General features: G+C 32.8%; 1 protein-coding gene across 22 annotated transcripts in view; it reads right to left on the bottom strand.

Moving 5' to 3' along the window:
* ADGRL2 (adhesion G protein-coupled receptor L2) overlaps window positions 1-19,986 on the bottom strand; it is a 698,223-nt gene that overhangs the window by 51,365 nt on the left and 626,872 nt on the right. For 13 of the 22 annotated variants that reach the window (XM_031933790.1, XM_031933800.1, XM_031933787.1 and 10 more), the window contains 2 exons: window positions 5,826-5,935; window positions 632-643 (listed from right to left, as the gene is read on the bottom strand). In XM_031933790.1, the coding sequence (XP_031789650.1) occupies window positions 632-643; window positions 5,826-5,935 (122 nt within the window). The remainder of the gene's footprint in view (window positions 1-631; window positions 644-5,825; window positions 5,936-19,986) is intronic. The other 9 variants (XM_023208823.2, XM_023208832.2, XM_023208799.2 and 6 more) reach the window with 1 other exon arrangement.

The following is a 19,986-nucleotide window of genomic DNA, read 5'->3' on the forward strand; positions in this document are numbered from 1 at the left end:
GTTAACCTATGTTTTAAAAGTCTGAGCTTGTGCACAACAGTATATATTTTATTTTATTCCAAACATTATACCCTTCAACCTCCTACTTCACCTATGAGCCCCCAAAAGCAAAACCATGAAATAAGGCAAATAAAACAGAAAATCCAACGTGAAGACTTATTTAGAACTTTTACGTAAGTCAGACTGAAAACAAAGGTGCTTCAATTTGAGGAACATAAATATTTGGAAAATGCAATTAGGAGGACAGAAAAGTAAATATAAGAAAAGCACTGATGAAACAATCAGGAGACCCTGTAACCATGGCATGCTATGGAGAGGGTTCTGGAAGCCAGGCAAGATGACACTTTAATTATAAGAAAATATCCAAGGGTGTCAGAAAAAGAGATAAAGGGTAAAAAAGAAACAGAGAAAGGGCAGCTCCCCCTCGCCGACTTCAAAATTTTTACCCCATCACCAGATTTAGCAGTCATACAATTTCATTGTAAACAGTTGACTTCCTTACGAGGTGGCATTTATGAGATCCTGCTGATTATTTTAACACAGGAGTGTTGTGGGGAGAGGGGAGGGAGGAGGTTAACATCCATAAGGCACATAACAGGGAGCTGGGGTTCAGACCGTATACATTATTTACCTTTTTGCTCCACTTCTATTTTAAGCATCGGAAGAAAAATAAAAAAAGGTGCAAGGAAAAAAGAAAAAAGATTAAAATAAATTGACTATTAGTCTAAGACTGAATTCGTAACAGATGCTAAATACAGGAAGAATAAGAGCTGTACTACTTTGGATAAAGAGAAACACACAACAGGAAAACCTAGCAGGAGAAAGATTCTAAAGTTACATAAAAGAACACAGATCAATCATTTTAGGAGATTAAGGAGGCAATACAAATATGTTGGCATGTTGTTTCACTTAGTGTACCTGAATAAATAATGAAACTCTTCACTAATGCATGGTATACATACTCTTGCCTTTCCAAAGTCATTCAGCATTCTTACCAAGTTTTACTTTGTATATGTATGCTACAGACATAAATGCATGCATAGGTACATCATCCCCATTTATTTTATGTGAACTCAATTATTAAACTAACTTTAGATAAGCATAACAATAGAAAAATACATTTATAAAAATCACAACTTAATTTTGGAGTTTAGATCAAATTTAATGCTGACGTGGTTATATGTTTTTCATAGATATTTACTAAGAAGAAATATATAAGTATGCATCTCAGTATGTTTCAATTGTTTTTCTATTATTTTCTATTCCTAGATAAATCAATTTTAACCATTAAAAAAGCCTCCTCTTTAAGAATATATAAATATCCCCCCATCACCAGTAGAGATTTTGAAGAGTAGGGTAAGGTGGTACCTTTCTTCCCCACTAAGAATTAGTATATTTACTTAGGTTTACACATACATTTTATTATAAAATTCTGATTAAATTTTCTATATTATATATCTCAAACTTGTAATACTAAGTCTATAAAAAAAAGTAAGCAAAATACATACAAGGGAAAAGCAAGCACAGTAGGCAAGGAGAAAAAGGAAGAAAGAATTATGGTTAGATTATTATGACAATTCTACCATCATAAATTTACACAGAAAGCAAGCTAGCATGCAACAACAACCATACCGAGCATTCAAAACAAATACCTTAACTCCACAGACCTTATAAAAAGTAAATGCTTTCATAAAACAAACCTGATTAGTAGAGTTATATGAGGAAAAAACCAAAACAAAACTACAGTTTCAAGAAACGGATTATGCAGTTAGGAAAGAGGCTATGTAAGATTCTTGTTGGTAAACAGTATTCTAATACTTACAAACCATAAAATACTTTACATTGTATATAGGTTTGAAGTATGTTGCCTGAAATTCATAAAATGATGAGACTGATGTCTGTTTCTCCCTTTTCTGTTGTTAAAATGCATTAGGGTGTGCTAATATTGCATTTCCAAAATGTACTCAGAGTAGTGTACATTTTATTAAGATCTTAGTTTGATTCATTATAAAAAATTACAATAATTCATCAAGATTAAATGTTGACCTTCTGAAACACCTACGGTAAAAAAAACATCACACGGACATTTTTGCCATAGGAATGGCATACAACAACTTTCCACATTAAGCTACAACTTTCCCCAATCAACTTGGTCTATGTAACCACTTTCAGGAAACATACTTGCTCTGTAATGTGTAATTCTGACTACATCTGAAAAACAAGAAATTCAACATTACTGTCTTGAAAACAACACTTCTGTATAAACCACTAGTCCTAAAAGTACTCCTCAGCGAAGACCAATATTATACCTGCTTAGAATCAATAGTGGAAGGGCGTGGTGAGAAAATGAGGATAGGAGAAATCATTAGCGTTGTGACTACTCAAACTACATTTATATACAGCTGTACGCTTCTTTCCCCTAAGGAAAGGATAATTTTACTTAAATAAATTAAATGTAAAGGATGGAAATAATACATTTTAAAATGTTTATTTTAAAAAGAACTTAAAACAAGTTCAATAAAAGATGTAGAAAGTATATTTTGTTTTCCATTCATTGAAAATGGCTAAATTTTACTATTTGATAAACTAAAATTACAATGTAGTTAGTGAACAGAATATCAAAGTCTTTATTTACATGAGATTTGATATCATGTATTAAAGGAAAATAATTATAAATTATATATTGTATATGTTTTATAATTCTGTTGAAAAGTAAGTAACACTCAAAAGTAAAGATTAAAAATATTATAAACCTTTGATGATTAATGAATCATACAAGGAATATATGGCTCTTTACAACAAAAAACATTATTATTTTTATGAAAATCAAAAGGACAGACATCTGTCAAAGCAGCCAAAATTCTATCAGTAGAAGAGTACAAAAATACAATAAAATTAATATAATCAGCATTCTCTATCACATGCCAAAAATATACCGCAACTTGTCTTAAGAGACTGCATGAATTAACAATACACTTACTTTTCTACAGACCAAACATACAAGTATATGAACCACCAACATGAGTGGAGGACTACATGGATATGCAAGACAAGAAATTAACCCACACTAACTACACAGCCGACATACTCTGTATGTGAAGTGACACACGATTTCACTGAATAATCTTACATGTTTATTCATTAATAATAATTTAATCAATAAGAATGGCTATTTTTCATATTAAATAAAACTTGTGGTTAATATTACAGTATTTTTACAATGATACTTTGAAATAAGAGGTACAAAAATGAAAACCAAATGCTGCCTATAGGATGCAAAATTCTGATCTGATTACTCTCCTTTATCCTCCAAGATCTTTATGACTTCTTTCAAATAAAAATATATGCAATTCCTAACAGTCTGGCAATAATGGATACCCTGTATACATACACTTTTGACATGGATATTAACTGGACAAGTACAAGCATCACATATAATGCATGTGCCTTTTATAAACATACTAAAGTAAACAAAGTAACAGCATTTCTAATGTTCTCTGTTGGGCAAATTTCTTTTAAAAATTTCAGAAGTCATGAAAACTTTCTGAAATTGTTTTATAACAGGACTTAATTGGAATATGTAAGATCCTGGAGGATTTACTGTGAATAGAAACTGGTATAAAGCCAAATGTAAAAAATACATAATAAATGTTATCTGATGGTGACAATTTTATCAACTAAGTAACGTGTAAAAGAGGTATGCAAATGTTATAAAATATAAAAACACTACTAAATCAAGGAGAAAGTGAAAGTTAAAGGCTCACAATAAAAGAAAGTATAAGGAATGAATACAACGGACAGAGGCACAAAGAAACAAAAGGTGAGGAAAATGAGAAAAAGAGGTAAGACACTATCCTACATATGATTAGAATAATTTAAGGAGACTCTTTGCATTATATTTTAATATTAGTTGAAACCATGCAATTTATAGAGTGTCATTACTGTAGAGTATATAGGAATTATAATTACTTTTATTCCTTAGCAAGGATTAAAAAAAAAACAAAAACCCATAGACTTATTTCTGCCTCGTGCAAACATCTAGAAAGGTAACAGCAAATTAATTACTGATTTTTTAAAATTAAAAGACAAAATCTAAAAGGAACAAATACTTCTCTGAGTATAGCTATTTACAAGTTTAGTGCACAATGTACAATACTTCTGGAGAACTGAAAAAGTAAAATTTTGCAAGTTAGATGTTCCAGAAGATATCCCCATTTTCCTTTCTTAAACAGCACAAGAAATAACTTATGAGTCTGAAAATAATATTTGCTTAACACTGTTCTTGGTCTATAGACTAGGTTACAGGAACTGGCTCCAGAAAGACAATTCTTGGCAGCTCTGACTGATTCCACTGTTTGGGAATGGATGCTGTATTTCTTCTCTAATTTGAGGACAGAAACCATGCTAAATTCAAGTGAAAGTGACTTTATGGAACAAAATTTTGGTTAGGTCAAAAGAATACAATGTTCCTCTAGTGGCACAGGAGAATGATTACGTAAGCCACCAACACTACACAGGAGAAATGATATAAAGATCAGTGTACTCAGTAGGCTTCCAATCCTACAAATGGTATAGAAAATACTGAAAACATAAAAAGCATCCATTTCACAGTAACACAGGAACACAGAGCAGGGATGAAAAGATAATCTGTGTTTGGCCTTTAACTGATAACACAAAAAGCCAATTTGTCAAAACTGTGTCAGAGAAAAGATGGAGAGTGCCTTCACAGCATGTGCCAGAATGTGTTACTACCATACCGGACACAGCAGATCTATCAGAATTTGGCCCTTTGGTTTTAGAAATATTGATAGCTTGAACATATACATCTGTAAGAACTCATGACCTAGCTTTTGAGGTTCTGGAAAGAGCAATTTCATTATTTGGCAAATCCTTTTTTATTAAAGGAGGAAAGTGTATAAAAACTGTCTCAAATCAGCAAAATTGCTGATAAAAAACATTCAAATGCCTATGAACTAACATGACTAAATGACATCTCTATCTTTTCTGTAATTTAAAAAGCAAAGAAGACAACAATACCATCAAACTAGCTTATGAAAATCAGGTAATATTCAAACTTTAAGTTGTCGAAAATGCTAAGATTTTTAAAACTGAAAGTACAGAATACAATTTTGAAGTACGAATTCTGAGATTAGAAGGAAAATTACACAAAATTTGACTACTGGCCGAAGCCTACCTATAAACTTTTCAATTGAATTTTAAATATCTGTCTGTAGGATCTTAACAATGATGCTAAAAAATTAAAAACAGAAACATGTGCAAGGTTATGTTATATCTAACTATTTTATTTAGCATTAAGATTTCATCACTGAATCCCGTAAAGAAATGCTCCCTTAAAGACAACAGAACAAAAAGTAAAGCACTTGCCTCAGTTACTGCAATGGTAGCTTTTACCCAGCACTAAAGTTACTACAACAGCAGGTAGCCATTCAAGTAGCTCACGATTAAAACTGAAGTCAATTCCTTCTTTAGAAAACTGTGAGCCAAACCAATTTGTCAGCAACTGGTATTGGGCAAAAGTACAGATTTCTATCAGCCGTATTGAATAGCTAATTCAAGTTTGTTTTCTGGAAAAACACTAGCCTTAAAAGCCAAACACTTAAGAACACAGACAGACACTTGGCCAGCATCACACTATGGCTTCCTTCCACACTTCATGAAGCTAATTGGAGGCCCAAGTCTGTTAGTGCTCTGCATGCATAATGGTTGTGTAGGCCATAAACATATGCTTCTTTCACATGTGTAGTCTTTCAGCACCAACGACTAATGCTGGGGAAAGTGTAAAATAATATAAACTGCATACTTACTGTAAGGGACACACTCATACTGGACTTCAAGGTATTTGTATGTTCCAGGACATGGATCAGGAAACACATCTGACCCAGTAACTACTATACACTGTGTTCGATTGTTGCACCTGAAAAACAGAATGTATCAAACTTGTGTAACATAATTTATTTGATTATTTTTACTTAAATATAACATAGAAGTTTTTCGCATTTTCTTCAAGTAACTAGAAACATAAAACAAAAATTCAAGTAATATTAAGTTACTCTACATTATTAAATACTTTATAAGAGTTTTGTTTTCTTTATGTTGTAATACAGTGGTATGGGTCACACTAAAGTTTGACTAGAAGTAAAAAAAAAAAACGGCCAAGTTTCCTATTATTCTGTTACACATTTTAATTTTAATTTTTGATGTATTCAACATGAATTGAACAACAACAACAACAAATATCTTACCAGGATATTAGACATCATACTTAAAATTACAATTTTTAAAAATGGTCCTATAAGTAAACAGAAACGTATGAGTCAAAACCTGAATTTCTCAGCAGGAAGTTTTTGACAACACAAAACAAATAAGGAGCCGGGATTTTAATTGTATCCTCGAAATCCAGTTGGGTGTGAAGTTCTTTATAGTACATACTTTCTGGAATACCAGAAACTAAGCTAGTAGTGCTCACCTCATATGCTATGGTCCACATAAATGATAAAGTGCATTTAAAGGATTTAGAAAAATGCTTTGGCATATATGTAATGTCTAAGCATTATTGTTACTCTATTCACAGATCAATGTGCCTATATAATTAATGAGATGACTATGTACCTCGGTTCAACACCGGTACTCCCTAAAATATAACATTAAAAAGAATGTTGTACTAACATGATGCCTAGAATGTTCTAATTATTGCTATAAGGAATTATTTTCTTATTTTTGCATTGTCATTAATTCACCAAGAATATTAGAAATAGTTTAAAATTTCAGATAAAATGATATGTAACTTCTATGAATTTGTCCAAAAGTTCTTTTTATAACCTTTGTAAAGGCAAGAACTATTTCTTTTATAATTTGATTTGATTATAACCTAATGAATGAAATGTTTTCAGGGTTTTTATTGTATTTTCTGATAGCACATACCTTAAGAAGGCAAAGCAAGCAGAACAAGAACATTATAACAACATTTATTTAATGGTTGGAATACCACATATTCTACAGTGCATAAAATAACTGAACTATAAAATAGCACTATAAAGAATTTTGAAAAAGCATCCTAGTTTCTAGCACAACTAACTAAGGGCAGTAGAAGGTGAATCATGTTAAAGATGGATGGATATACTTTGGTGCCCTTTCAACTCAATACTAGACTTTCTCTTTAAACAGCAGCAAAGCCTGAAAACTTCTACAGGATTAAATAGGTAAATTTTATAATTCAAAGTATACTACAATGAACTTCAAACAAGACTTAAATATTAAATAAATTATAAGTAACTTTTATCATGATTACTTTATAATACAGGATAGCATTTTTTTTTAGAAATATACCATATACTGTAATTTTCAAGAACATAAATAATGTAAATGGTACAGTGTCACAGTCTTCTGTAACATATGTTTTCCTGTCATTATTCTGTATTTCTCCTAATTGGGTTCACTCATCTGAAGAAATTTGCCAGAGGTTCACCACTTAGTGTAAACGAATTATTTTAACATGAATCACAGAACCTATTTCACATCCTAAAATTCAAGACAAAATGTAGGTTTACAGTTTCTCAACAGGTCAATAACTAATGATCCCAGCTAAGAAATATAATTCTGATGTTTCATTTTTTTTTCTTTTTAAAACTTTTGCAGCAACAAGACAGTTCACTGCTTTTTTAGTTTCTTGATCTAACAGAAATCCTAATCATTAACTTGGTCCCATTAAAAACAAAAGTCCTTTCATTTCCTTCTTTGTATTTATTCATACCTACAGTGATCTTCCTTTTATCACACCCTCACACCTCTCAGAAATGAAGAAAGATAAACAACTGTGTGTTAGATATCCCTTTCAGATACTCCCTCAGTATACATTTTACAACTACTCAACCAAACTGTTAGGTTTTGAATGGTATTTAAATACGATTACAGAAACCCTCCAAATAACAGTTTCTCTTGTGAGTAAACTCTTCATTTAGTTTATCGCCCTTCACTTCTCACAAAAAGCTCCTCTCGTATCAACAAACTAGCAACTGGTGGGAGAGAGAGGGAGCTGTACTCAAAGTTGAAATGGACCAAGAACATGAAGGGCTTTGTTATCAAGGTGAAGGAGAAAGTAACTCAAAAGAATTTGGCAATTTATATATATCATTTTTCAAAAATAAAGAATACATTGAAAATTGCCCAGATTTTTTCCACCAGAAGTAACTGGATGAATGAATATAACTAGTGCAGGGTTAGAGATCTTTTACTGTGTATTTCTCAATGTCATGGTATGTTCTGCAGGAAGTATATAATATAAGCATTCTGGTTTCCATTACATTTTGCTTGAAAGAGGACCAACACCATAATAAAAAATAGCTGTCCATATTTATTCTCTTTCTGAACAACTTTGCAGTAGTCCTTTGACCAATTACAGGTTCAAATTAATGTGAAAGCAATTATGATTATTTATACCAACCACATAATTTTTATTGATTTAAATAATCACACTACGCAAAGCATCCACTTTAAGACAGCAAAACATATTAATTCTACAACTGTAATCTTAAGCAAAACTGATTTAATGAAGCTCCTGAAAGAAAATAATTAAAAAATTCTGGAATTCAGGGCCTCCCAAAATCTAAAAAATGTTCATTAGAAAATTTCGTATGTTTATATACACAGAGATATCAGAAGTGCAATAAATTAATCTTGAGAAAGATGGAAAATTTAGAGCTAAAACAGTTGAGGGTCAGAAAGAAGAGAAACCTAAACTGTAAAAACTACAAGAAAATTAGAGATTTGCATGACAGAGTCTTGATTCATGGAAATGAATCTAAGCTTTTAGAGGCCCAAATTAGAGAAATAAAAACACAAACATTTATATTCCTTTATAAAGGATACAAGCAGCATTAAGTTTCCAAATAGTGAGGAGACAAGAAAAACAATGGGAAACACCCAATGTGAGCTATTAATACTAAGAATAATCAAAAAATTCCTTAACAATATGCTGTTGGTAAGATTATAAAACTGTAAATTGCTATCATTTAAAAAGATCCAGAAAGAAAGCAATTACTTATCCACAGAAGCAAAGTAAATTCCCGCCAAGGGCTCAGCTTCAAGTTCTCATACTAATGAAAGCGAAAAGGTAGATTAAGCCAAGAAAGAAAAAATGTTTAGTCGTTTGTATTCTCAGTACTAGGTCTAGTTCCTGGCATGACTTTCTCTCTCCTTCTCTACAGAAGAAAATTTCTTTACCAATAAAGGTATCATTGTTTTAACAATCAAAATATCAGTATATTTCGGTAATATCATGTGGGTTTATTACGTTAATAACCTACAATTTTCTAACACGTTAAGCATAAAAATACGGTATGAATGAGAACAAGGCAAAAGAGAAAAAATGGGTTTTAATAAGTAAACCTTTTATTACAATTTGAAGGAACTACAATTACTGTTCATCATAAAGAAACAGATACTAGAATATATTTTGAACACTTCAACTTTCAAATAACTGGTCTTATTTCATTTTATATTTATAAAGATGAACAGATGAGTTAAGATAGTGAAAGTGGTAGTTTTCAAAATATGGTCCTCATGCTAACAGCACCACCATCGACTGAAAACTTGTTAGAAATACAAATTATTGGCTGGGCACGGTGGCTCATGCCTGTAATCCCAGCACTTTGAGAGGCCAAGGTGGGTGGATCACCTGAGGTCGGGAGTTTGAGACCAACCTGACCAACATAGAGAATTCCTCTCTCTACTAAAAATACAAAAATTAGCCAGGCATGGTGTGCATGCCTGTAATCCCAGCTACTCGGGAGGCTGAGGCAGGAGAATTGCTTGAACCCACAAGGCAGAGGTTGCAGTGAGCCGAGATCGTACCATTGCACTCCAGCCTGGGCAACAAGAGTGAAACTCCATCTAAAAAAAACAAAAAAAAGAAAGAAAGAAGGAAGGAAAAGAAATACAAATTATTAAGCTCCACCAAAAACTGGCAGGTTCAGAAACTCTGGAAGTGGATACCTGGCCATCTCAGATTGAACAAGTTTTGCAGGTGATTCTGATCAATGTAACTTGTGTGAGAACCGCAGAGTTAAAACAAGATAGGTTTAGATACTTTACTAAAGAATAAATATGAATGGCAACACATGATTTTACTCTATAAAACTTAGTAAAACAAGTGAAATAGAAAACAAGTGATGAGTACAATTTATGCCAGAAGTACATAATACAGTTTACAATGTTAATATGTCTTCTTGCTAATTCTAAGTGTAGAAATCAAGAGTTTTAGTTGCTCTAATTTTGAGCAAGCTGTCTAGTTGTTCATCAATTTCTAACATGGAGAATCGAAATAAGTACAATATCTGAGTACATGTATACATCACATATGAATTAATTTTTTAACAGATAAGAAGTATAATGTTTTGCTAAAAATGTGCTAGCTAATGAAACACTAAAATTGGAAATAAAACTTTTGAGAATCTGTAAAAATATACTGTGTTCTACAGAAGCAAGTCATTAAAAATAACAGAAAGATATGACTCATGTAATCACTGTAAATTTTTCTATACTCAACCTTTGACTTCTTAATTTATTCAAATAAATTTTAATAAAGTGGCTCAACTCAAGAGAGATGCCTTAGAGAGAACTCAGAGGCATAAGTAGGCCTTGCAAATAATGTCTAAACAATTTCGAGGTCAGGAGCTATTGCTCATGCTTATAATCCCAGCATTTTGGGAGGCAGAAGCAAAGGGAGAAGGATCTCTTGAGCCCAGGAGTTCAAGACCAGCTTGGGTAACATGGCAAAACCCTATCTCTACAAAAAACTAAAAAAATTTAGCCAGGTGTGGTGGTATGTGCCTGTAGTTCCAGCTACTCGGGGGAGACTGAGGTGGGAGGATTGCACCACTGAAGCATAGCCCAGGTAACATAATGAGACCCTGTCTCAAAAACAAAAACAAGGAACAAAAACCATTTCCAGGATATAATTCATGATTAAATACTAAGTAGAAAATGAACATAAAACTACATAAACACTTAGTCCCAAATTCTAAACATGTAGTCATTTTTAATATTTTTCTAGTCACATTTCCAAAATTTTCAAATTTGGCATATAAAGACAAAGATTTAATCATTATTTCACATCACTAGGTTAAAAATGCACAAAATATCACCTATATATAATTTCTGGTTGCAACCTTCTGACTACTATTTTAAAGAACTTTCTTACTATTCTAAAGTATATAGAGTAAAACACTCAACCTGAGAATTCCAAATATAACTAACATAAACCCAATAACAAAACTTTTAAATATTATTATGTTCAAATGCCAGAATAAAAGTATTATTTCTGACATTCAAATTCATAAAACTTATTAATAAAACCCGTCAACCACAACAAAGAAAATCCAAAGTCTTGCTTTATAGGCCATAAACTAGTTTAAATGGGACAAAACACTGCATTTTGTTGGTTTTTTGAGACAAAGCCTCGCTCTGTCATGCCCAGGCTGGAGTGCAGTGCCACGATCTTGGTTCACTGCAATCTCTGCTCCCCGGGTTCAAGCAATTCTCCTGCCTCAGTCTCCTGAGTAGCTGGGACTACAGGCATGTGCCACCATGCTTGGCTAATGTGTGTATGTATGTGTGTATATACATACATATATGTGTGTATATATACACACACACACATATATATATATATTTTAAGTAGAGACAAGGTTTCATCATGTTGGGCAGGCTGGTTTCAAACTCCTGACCTCAGGTGATCCACCGCCTCGGCCTCCCAAAGTGCTGGGATTACAGGCATGAGCCACCATGTCTGGCCCAAAACACTGAATTTTAAAACATGGTTTAAAAACTCTTCCCTGCCGGGCGCGGTGGCTCAAGCCTGTAATCCCAGCACTTTGGGAGGCCGAGACGGGCAGATCACGAGGTCAGGAGATCAAGACCATCCTGGCTAACACGGTGAAACCCTGTCTCTACTAAAAAATACAAAAAACTAGCCGAGCGAGGTGCGGGCGCCTGTAGTCCCAGCTACTCGGGAGGCTGAGGCAGGAGAATGGCGTGAACCCGGAAGGCGGAGCTTGCAGTGAGCTGAGATCCAGCCACTGCACTCCAGCCTGGGCGACAGAGCGAGACTCCGTCTCAAAAACAAACAAAAAAAACAACTCATCCCTGTAACAGTCTTTCTACCCTATAGGTGTGGGAGTGAGCGTTTCAATGGTTCAATTCTGGAATGAAGCCAAATATGCATCTATAAAAGCTGAAGTGTAACAAATAATTTTGGAGATTAACAGTTTATTAATTTACCTCCTACCAATATATTTGCTGATAATAAAAATTAGGGTAAGTATTTAAAGTTGGTGATATTGCCCAGGCTTATGCACAATATATAGTTCAAAAACATTTTAAGAAACAGCTAATGCATGGCTTAACCATCCCAATTTGCAAATGGCAAGAAGGTGAAAGTATTACAAACAGTATATTTTATCTTCCAAATGTAATCAATGTTCTCAGGTCTCAATATTAACTTTTAAGGCATCCAAACTATCTTTTGAAATTAAGATCAATGTTCTCAAAAAAATTGCTGTAAAGGAGGGAAAGGCATTTTATAAAAGTGTATTATCACTAATTTACATACTAGTATATGGAAATTTCTGAAAAATACCATGCACAAATAAACAGCAGTATTTTCAAGAAAGATTGTCTCTTTATTTTAGAGACATAGTGCCTCATTACTAATGAAATATTAATGAAAACAAACTATTAATATGTTCCCTTTCCTTACTCTTTTAAAACTCTAAGTGAAAGAGAGCACAAAGCACACATTACTTATACTCTCAGAATAAATTGTATCAAAAAACAATATAGCATACTGTTTATCTCTGTTCAAAAGCAAAATCATTTGCTAATTAGGAAGATTAGTGTTTAAAAGCAGAAGCTTTAGAATCAGAAAAAAAAGGTGTGTAAGTTCCAGCTCAGCTGCTTACTTAATTGTGAGTCCATAAGCAATGTATTAAACCTTTCAACCTTAGCTTTATCATCTGTAAAACCTAATATCTTCTTTAGAACTTTGTTAAGGTTAAAGGGGATAATGCAGGCAACTCTCTGCACAATACCTGGATAACAAACATCAAGAAATATAAATTACCACCACCAGCAAAAATACCAATAATAACAATGTCCCCTATGTAAGATGAACAGATTTGCAAACGTTAAAGAAGCAGAACATCTTTTACTCTTCCACAGTAGTCCCTGCATTGTGCATACTCTTTTCCTGTGTACAGCTTTAAAAACAGGCTGAACTATTCATGCAAATTTGTTTCCATTCCAACTCTAATCTTGAATTGTACAATGCCCAACAAATTGCTTTTACTCTTCGTTTGATTATCTTATGCTCATTATTACACTTTACCAAGTGCAAAGTATGGAGATGAGATTCCATGTGTAATCTATTGTGAGAGGTGTTTTAATCAATAGTCTTGTTCTGCTGATTAAGCAGGGGCTTCTGTTTTGGCAAGATAACATTAGTTTCTCCAGTCATGCTCCAAAAACCATTGGGAATCTTCAGCAGATCATTAGATATGCTACAATAAAGCTTTGGTGCATTTTCTTTTCTTCCTTAAATTACTTCTTCACTGTCCCATGGTTCCCCGTCACCAATGGCACTGCATTGTTATTGCAGCTCCCCTGAAACTTGCACTAGAGCTATGTCTCCAGGCCATAGGATGCCATTTTCAATTGAAGCTTCTTCTTGAAAATATAAATTAAGAAAATTTCATTATTTCCTGCCAGGGGCCATTATTCACCACAGTTCTAAGGAAGATTAAAAATGCAAAATCTACCGCCTTGAACAAATACTCCAGCATTCAACAGAAAAGCTCAGTATATCATGACAGAAACTAAAAAATTAAAGTTTGCTTAAATTTGAAATTATACAATTATTAATTAAAGAATTAGTGCAATCTTTTATTGAGTCTGCATGTTTGATGAAGATTGCTTCATCAATTTAAATATTTTAGTGGCTATTTATTTATTAAACTTCAATTACAAAATACTAGCAATAGTAAGACTTTTCTTTTCCTCGAGTTACTACTTTCTGTCTCAGTTAAAAGTACTAACTTTTTGGAGGTGAAATCAATGCTTTCAAGGTACCAAGGTATTATGTAATGATACTCCTTTTCATAGTGCCAAGTATAAACAAAACATACACAGGAGTTCCTGGAAGAGCTTAAACCACATCCTTAGGTGAATTGTATACGCTAAACAAACAGAATATCTACAGATGAATTACTGCAATATGAATCTGTTCTTCAATTAATGGAATAGGAGTTACATTCATTCTTGAGGCTCAATTACTAAGTAAAAATAAATTATACGTTAATAAGTAAACTATATTCTGCTCAGGTACACAAGTTTTAAAAATTTAGAAACTACTAGAAAGTGGGAGTTTAAGAGAAAAGAATAAAAGAAAAAGGAAGCTGCCAACTTATAAATTCTTATTGGAGGTGATTATATGCCTAGCATGTAAGAATCTGGTGTTTTCGAAAAAATTAAATAGTGATTAATGATTATCTGGCTATTTCTGCTCATAAACATGGTTAATAGAAAATAAACACCAGACATACAATTTTGCTTCAATCAGCAATACCTGATTCTGACAGAATTCTGTCAATTTGGATATAGCTTTGTATTATGAATGCCAATAATAAACCCTTATGAAATAGATTACCTATTTAAAAGGAAGGGGGGATAAGTACTCTTTAACTACCAATCACTTCTCTGTATACACTAGCAAATTCCAAATGACCTAGTACTCTAGGCACTGTCTTTTTTAGTCCAAATGTAGAACACAATGTTATACACACAGCACATAACTTTAGAACATAAATTGGTAGGCGCCAATGCAAATAGATTTGCTCAGAGAAAATAATCAAGTATATGGAGAGGGAATACAAAGAATTATGCTTCAAGATACAAGGTTACAATCATCCTCACAGATACAAGAGACAAATGGAGTTGAATGTTAAATCACCTTTTCAAAAAGTTTTTTTATTTTAAAATGAAATGCCATTTTATCATCTAAATACTATTCTATACAGCTAGGGAAAGTGGGTCTTGCTTTCTTTAAATATATATTAATGATGATTTGTGAGCTTAACTAATTGCTAGGTAAACATAACATTAGGAAGCTAAATGGTGTGTAATTAATGTGGCAAAAAAGAGGTGTTCTGTAACAATGTTCCCATTTGTCACCCAGCTATTGCTCATTATTTAATAATTTGTGTAGGCTAGGTTTCTAACCATCATATAGAATTTAGTTCTATAGGTATGTTAGGATATTATACAATTTGCATTATAGAATATTGTGTTATTTAAAGTATTTTAAAATCATTACTGTAATAAAGTTAGTTTCAGAATCTCTAGCATAGTATGCATGAATACTGGTATACTCAGAGATACATAATTTGGGAAAAATAAACAATATAATTTTTATTACATTCAATTTCCTACTTTTTACAGTTTTAAATATAATCCTGATTTTTTAAATTGCATCTGTGATTAAATCCTTGAAATTGCGTTTATAAAAATTATTTTAAAATTGTATTTATTAAAATGATAATCATAAGCAAAAATGCAAAATGTTTTCCTGTATTTTCAATGTGTAAACATAAATCTATTTGACTGAAAAGGAGTACAGTGTATAAGAGAAACAGAAAGTCCTCACTCCACAGTAAAAATCAAGTAACCAGTGGCAAGTCAACAAAAGCTTGACAGTAAAATTCTATGGAAAATCAACTCTAGGAGGTTGTCGTGCTTTTTTTCAGTCAATAAAAACAGAATAACATCTTCCCATAGTCTTTGCATTTCAGTAAAATATTATTCCACAATTTATAAACACAAAGCATGCATACTTTAATATTTAGTTAATTTACAACTTAGAAACTCCAAAAATTTCCTTAAAAATACCACATTAATTACTAAAATAAGCATTTTGAAATGGCAATGCTGGTTTTCTAAAAACAACTTTCTATGTTTTAGAAACCTTTGAAATTCCTTGCAGTTTTTACTGGACCTTGGGGTCAGTTTAATGCAAATTAGTCTTGACTCACTCAGAGCCTTATTAATCCAGTACAAAATCTCTTGTTTGCAGAAATGCACATTCAACATAAATGTGCTTGCTTTTATTAGCAAGATAAGAAGTATTTATTTACAAAGCATGCCACTGAGACTGTTTCATTCACAGGGTCGTCAGGTCTAACTACTTAATGAAAGAAATAAAAAAAAGTAAGTGGGAATAAAAACCATAAAATTTTGTAATACTCATGGGGAGGGGGGAGGGGGGAGGGATTGCATTGGGGAGTTATACCTGATATAAATGATGAATTGATGGGTGCTGACGAGTTGATGGGTGCAGCACACCAACATGGCACATATATACATATGTAACAAACCTGCACGTTATGCACATGTACCCTAGAACTTAAAGTATAATAAAAAATAAAAAATAAAATAAAATAAAATACATTTGGATAAAAAAAAAATAATAATGCTTCTGTGTCTAAATTTTCAAAGCCTTCACTTTTAATAATTCAAAAAATATTACAACCTGTATCAATTAAGAGCAATTATTTATAAAAATGTTAACCTACTGCAGTTCGCACTTGCAGAAACTATCACATTTTTTTTTAACAAGGGAAATGGGAAATCGCTATGGGATGCCCTAGTTAGATTAAATTAGCAAGAAACTTGTTACCAGACTATATAAAAGACACAGCGTAATAAGACATGACCTTGCAGAGCCTTGCAGCCAATCTGTGATGTTTTTCCTTCCTATAACCCTTGCTAATTATCTGCAAAGTTACAGACCCTTTTGTCGTGGGTTATTTTTCTTCAAATTGTGAGGGGATTTTGGTTTCTAAATATTTAATTAGTCTTGTTATGATATGAGAATTGTTGTACATGCCAAGCATTTCGATTTTCATACTCTATTCCTTCTAATTATCCTCAGATTTAGATTGGTCATCCCAAATCCTTTCTGTTTGTAATTATTTACTTCTTAAAGATCATTCAGTGAAGAAATATTTTCACCCTTATGGCTCTTCTTTTCCTCAAATGGCTTTTCTGGTCCGTTAATTACCCGCTCAGAGGATTAGAGTTTGAAATAATGCAAAAGAACCTGCAACTAAAAGGAGTTTTAGAGGGCAGAATTGAGTAAACTAGATTTGTGTTGTTGCTATTTTAAATTCACCTTAAAGATTACTCCCTTGGTTTGGATATCATTTTGAAAAGAAGAAAATTATGCCATAAAGATTTTTATTCTGACTCCTGAGATGTTTGATGAGATGTCATTGAGTCAGTAGTATAAATCTCTGAATACAAAACAAACAATTTTCTATTCTAATTGATAACTAATACAATTTCCACTTTTACAGACCTCATTTTGATTACAGCATGGCCAACATATGCTGACAGAACTTCCTATAACAAATCAAACTGAAAGTATAGAAATAAAATCATAAGAATTTTGAACTGTGGCTTTAAAATACGCATCTTTGTCAAAGTATTTAACTGACTCAGAAATACTTCCCATTTTTTATTAAAATGACTCTATGTTCTATAAGTGCTTGCTTTTTTTTTTTTTTTTTTTAAATCAAGAGGCGAGAAAGCACTGTTATTCATTACACAAAACAAATTCTGGATCTTTCCCAACTTTCATGTTCACATACGGTATTTCTTCACTGAGCTTAATTTTCAGCCGAATAAACACTACTAATTATTACTTTAATTTTAAAGTAATTTCTCTTCCTCTTGCAACTTCTAAAATATCTTGGCAGTAAAATATTTGACATCATTTATAAACAAACTAATAGGATCTTGTGTAGAAGGGAGTGAAAAAGAATGAGCAAGCAATATCTGAATATATGAATTGAATTAATAAGTTAATGTTGGAGGGCAAGGGAAATATATAGTTCATGTTTCTCCAAAGGTTCAACAAAGTGAAAAGTCTTATTCTAAAAACAAAGTGCTACGTAATTATTTAGAAAGTCATGAATCTTTTTCTGTTAACTACAGAATTTCAAATTTGATCTGTTTCCTTACGTCCTTTTCCACACAGAAGGAATTCACCTTACCATCTGCTTATTGAGAGTCTACTCTCATGGTCAAATTACATCCCAACTCCCCTCAGGAATTTTCATACAAGTATTCTGTTCTAATAGAGGATCCTTCTCCCTTAATTTAAAAATGTTATTAGCAAGTATGTGCTTAATAACAAATATGAGTATAAGTTATGTATCATCATCAAATACAGTATTACCAAATCAGTATCAGATTCTGGCAATACAATCTCTTTGCCATGAAAAATTTTACTTAAAAAATGAACAAAAAAATCCTGCTTAATTGAATGGATTAGAAATAGAAGTTGAGACAGGTCTGGAATTACAGTAGTGAAATTTGACTCCAAACCACTGAAAAATCCCTTTGCTCTCTCCTCCCATATACCTCACTCACCCCTCAATCTGAGGGTTTTCTCCAAGAAATCCAGTTTAAAAATCACTGATCTAATATAATTCTTCATTAACACACAGGCTCGATATACTAAGGCCCAGAGAATCTGATTGATTTACTAACACCACAGGCTACAGGAATCACTGTAACTGAAAGATCTGTCTCCTAAGCATCTGTCTACTATATTATCTACTCCATAAGCATGGCTTAGTACTTGCCCCTACAAAAATCATCCTAACAAAGGCAACATTTTCTATGTAGACTTTGAGAATCTTGGTATCTATGTAATTTAAAACAGCCAGCACACTAGCAAATCCTCTGAACTGAGTTCTCACATAAATGACTATGCACACTTCTTGAACTATCTCTTCCTTAATAAGAAGATCCATTTGAAGGACCGTTAAGTCCCTGAGGTAGAAAATTATCAGAGCTTAGGATACTATGCTTCTAGTCTGAGGAACTGCTGTTTTCCAACTCCCAGTGGTGCCCTCAACGCAATCCTAATAACAGGATCTCCCTGTTATGTACTTGAGGGAGGCAAAGACATATGCAGGATTCATCAGCCACACAGGTGGTACACAGAAAGCCAATACAAACAATGCTGGACAAACAGGATTATATTCCCTGACTACCCGAACCTGAAGTAGTCTTTTCCTAGAGCAGCAGCTCTGTATAATTAATTTGGAAATGAATCACATTCTGCTTTATGGCATCTCTTCTATATTTTGCATTTTAGTTGCTACTAAACTCACTAATTATTTTCCATGTCTAGAATTACACAGTAAACTTACGACCTTGTTTATATTATTTCCCAAACACTCCAAGAATGGTGGGTACTACTGTATCAGGCGTCATACAGTGATTTTAGTTGTGTCTAGGACTGTACTTTCACCTTTCTGCTGTGTCAGGCTTCTTTTCAATCTATCTCAATGCCTAGTCTTGTTTACGGCAAGAAGTACTCAATTTAAATACCTTCTAAGTCGGAAATCTCAATCTTCTGTATTTTACTGAAGGTTTTTCAATCAAAGGAACAACTCAAAACGTCTTGAGATATATACTAGTTGTCATTTCTTTAATAAAAACTACAGAAATTTTGTGTATATGTTTACCAAACTATTCTATAAGATGAGATTAAAATAATAATAATAATAATAATGACCAAAAGTTAGAGACATAGACTCTTGGGATACTCTGAGCAGCAGAGCAAGCAGCGAAGGCCAAAAACAATCCTTAGCACCTGTCACCTGAACATAAATAATCAAATTCAGCAGATTTTTATAAAGAGATGGCTACTTGTGGTTCATATACTCTCAGATTAATGGAGTCTCACCTGACTGATAAATATATGACAAATTTCACTGGCTTACTTCTGATAAATCTGAACTAATCTTTAATCGTGACAAAATATTCATAATCTAATCCTTTTATCAAATTGACTACCACTGCAGGAGTCTCATGTGTTTGCACAATTAAAAACCCCATGTTAGC

The sequence above is a fragment of the Piliocolobus tephrosceles genome, chromosome 1 (genome assembly GCF_002776525.5).
Source record: "Piliocolobus tephrosceles isolate RC106 chromosome 1, ASM277652v3, whole genome shotgun sequence".
Lineage (NCBI taxonomy): Eukaryota > Metazoa > Chordata > Mammalia > Primates > Cercopithecidae > Piliocolobus > Piliocolobus tephrosceles.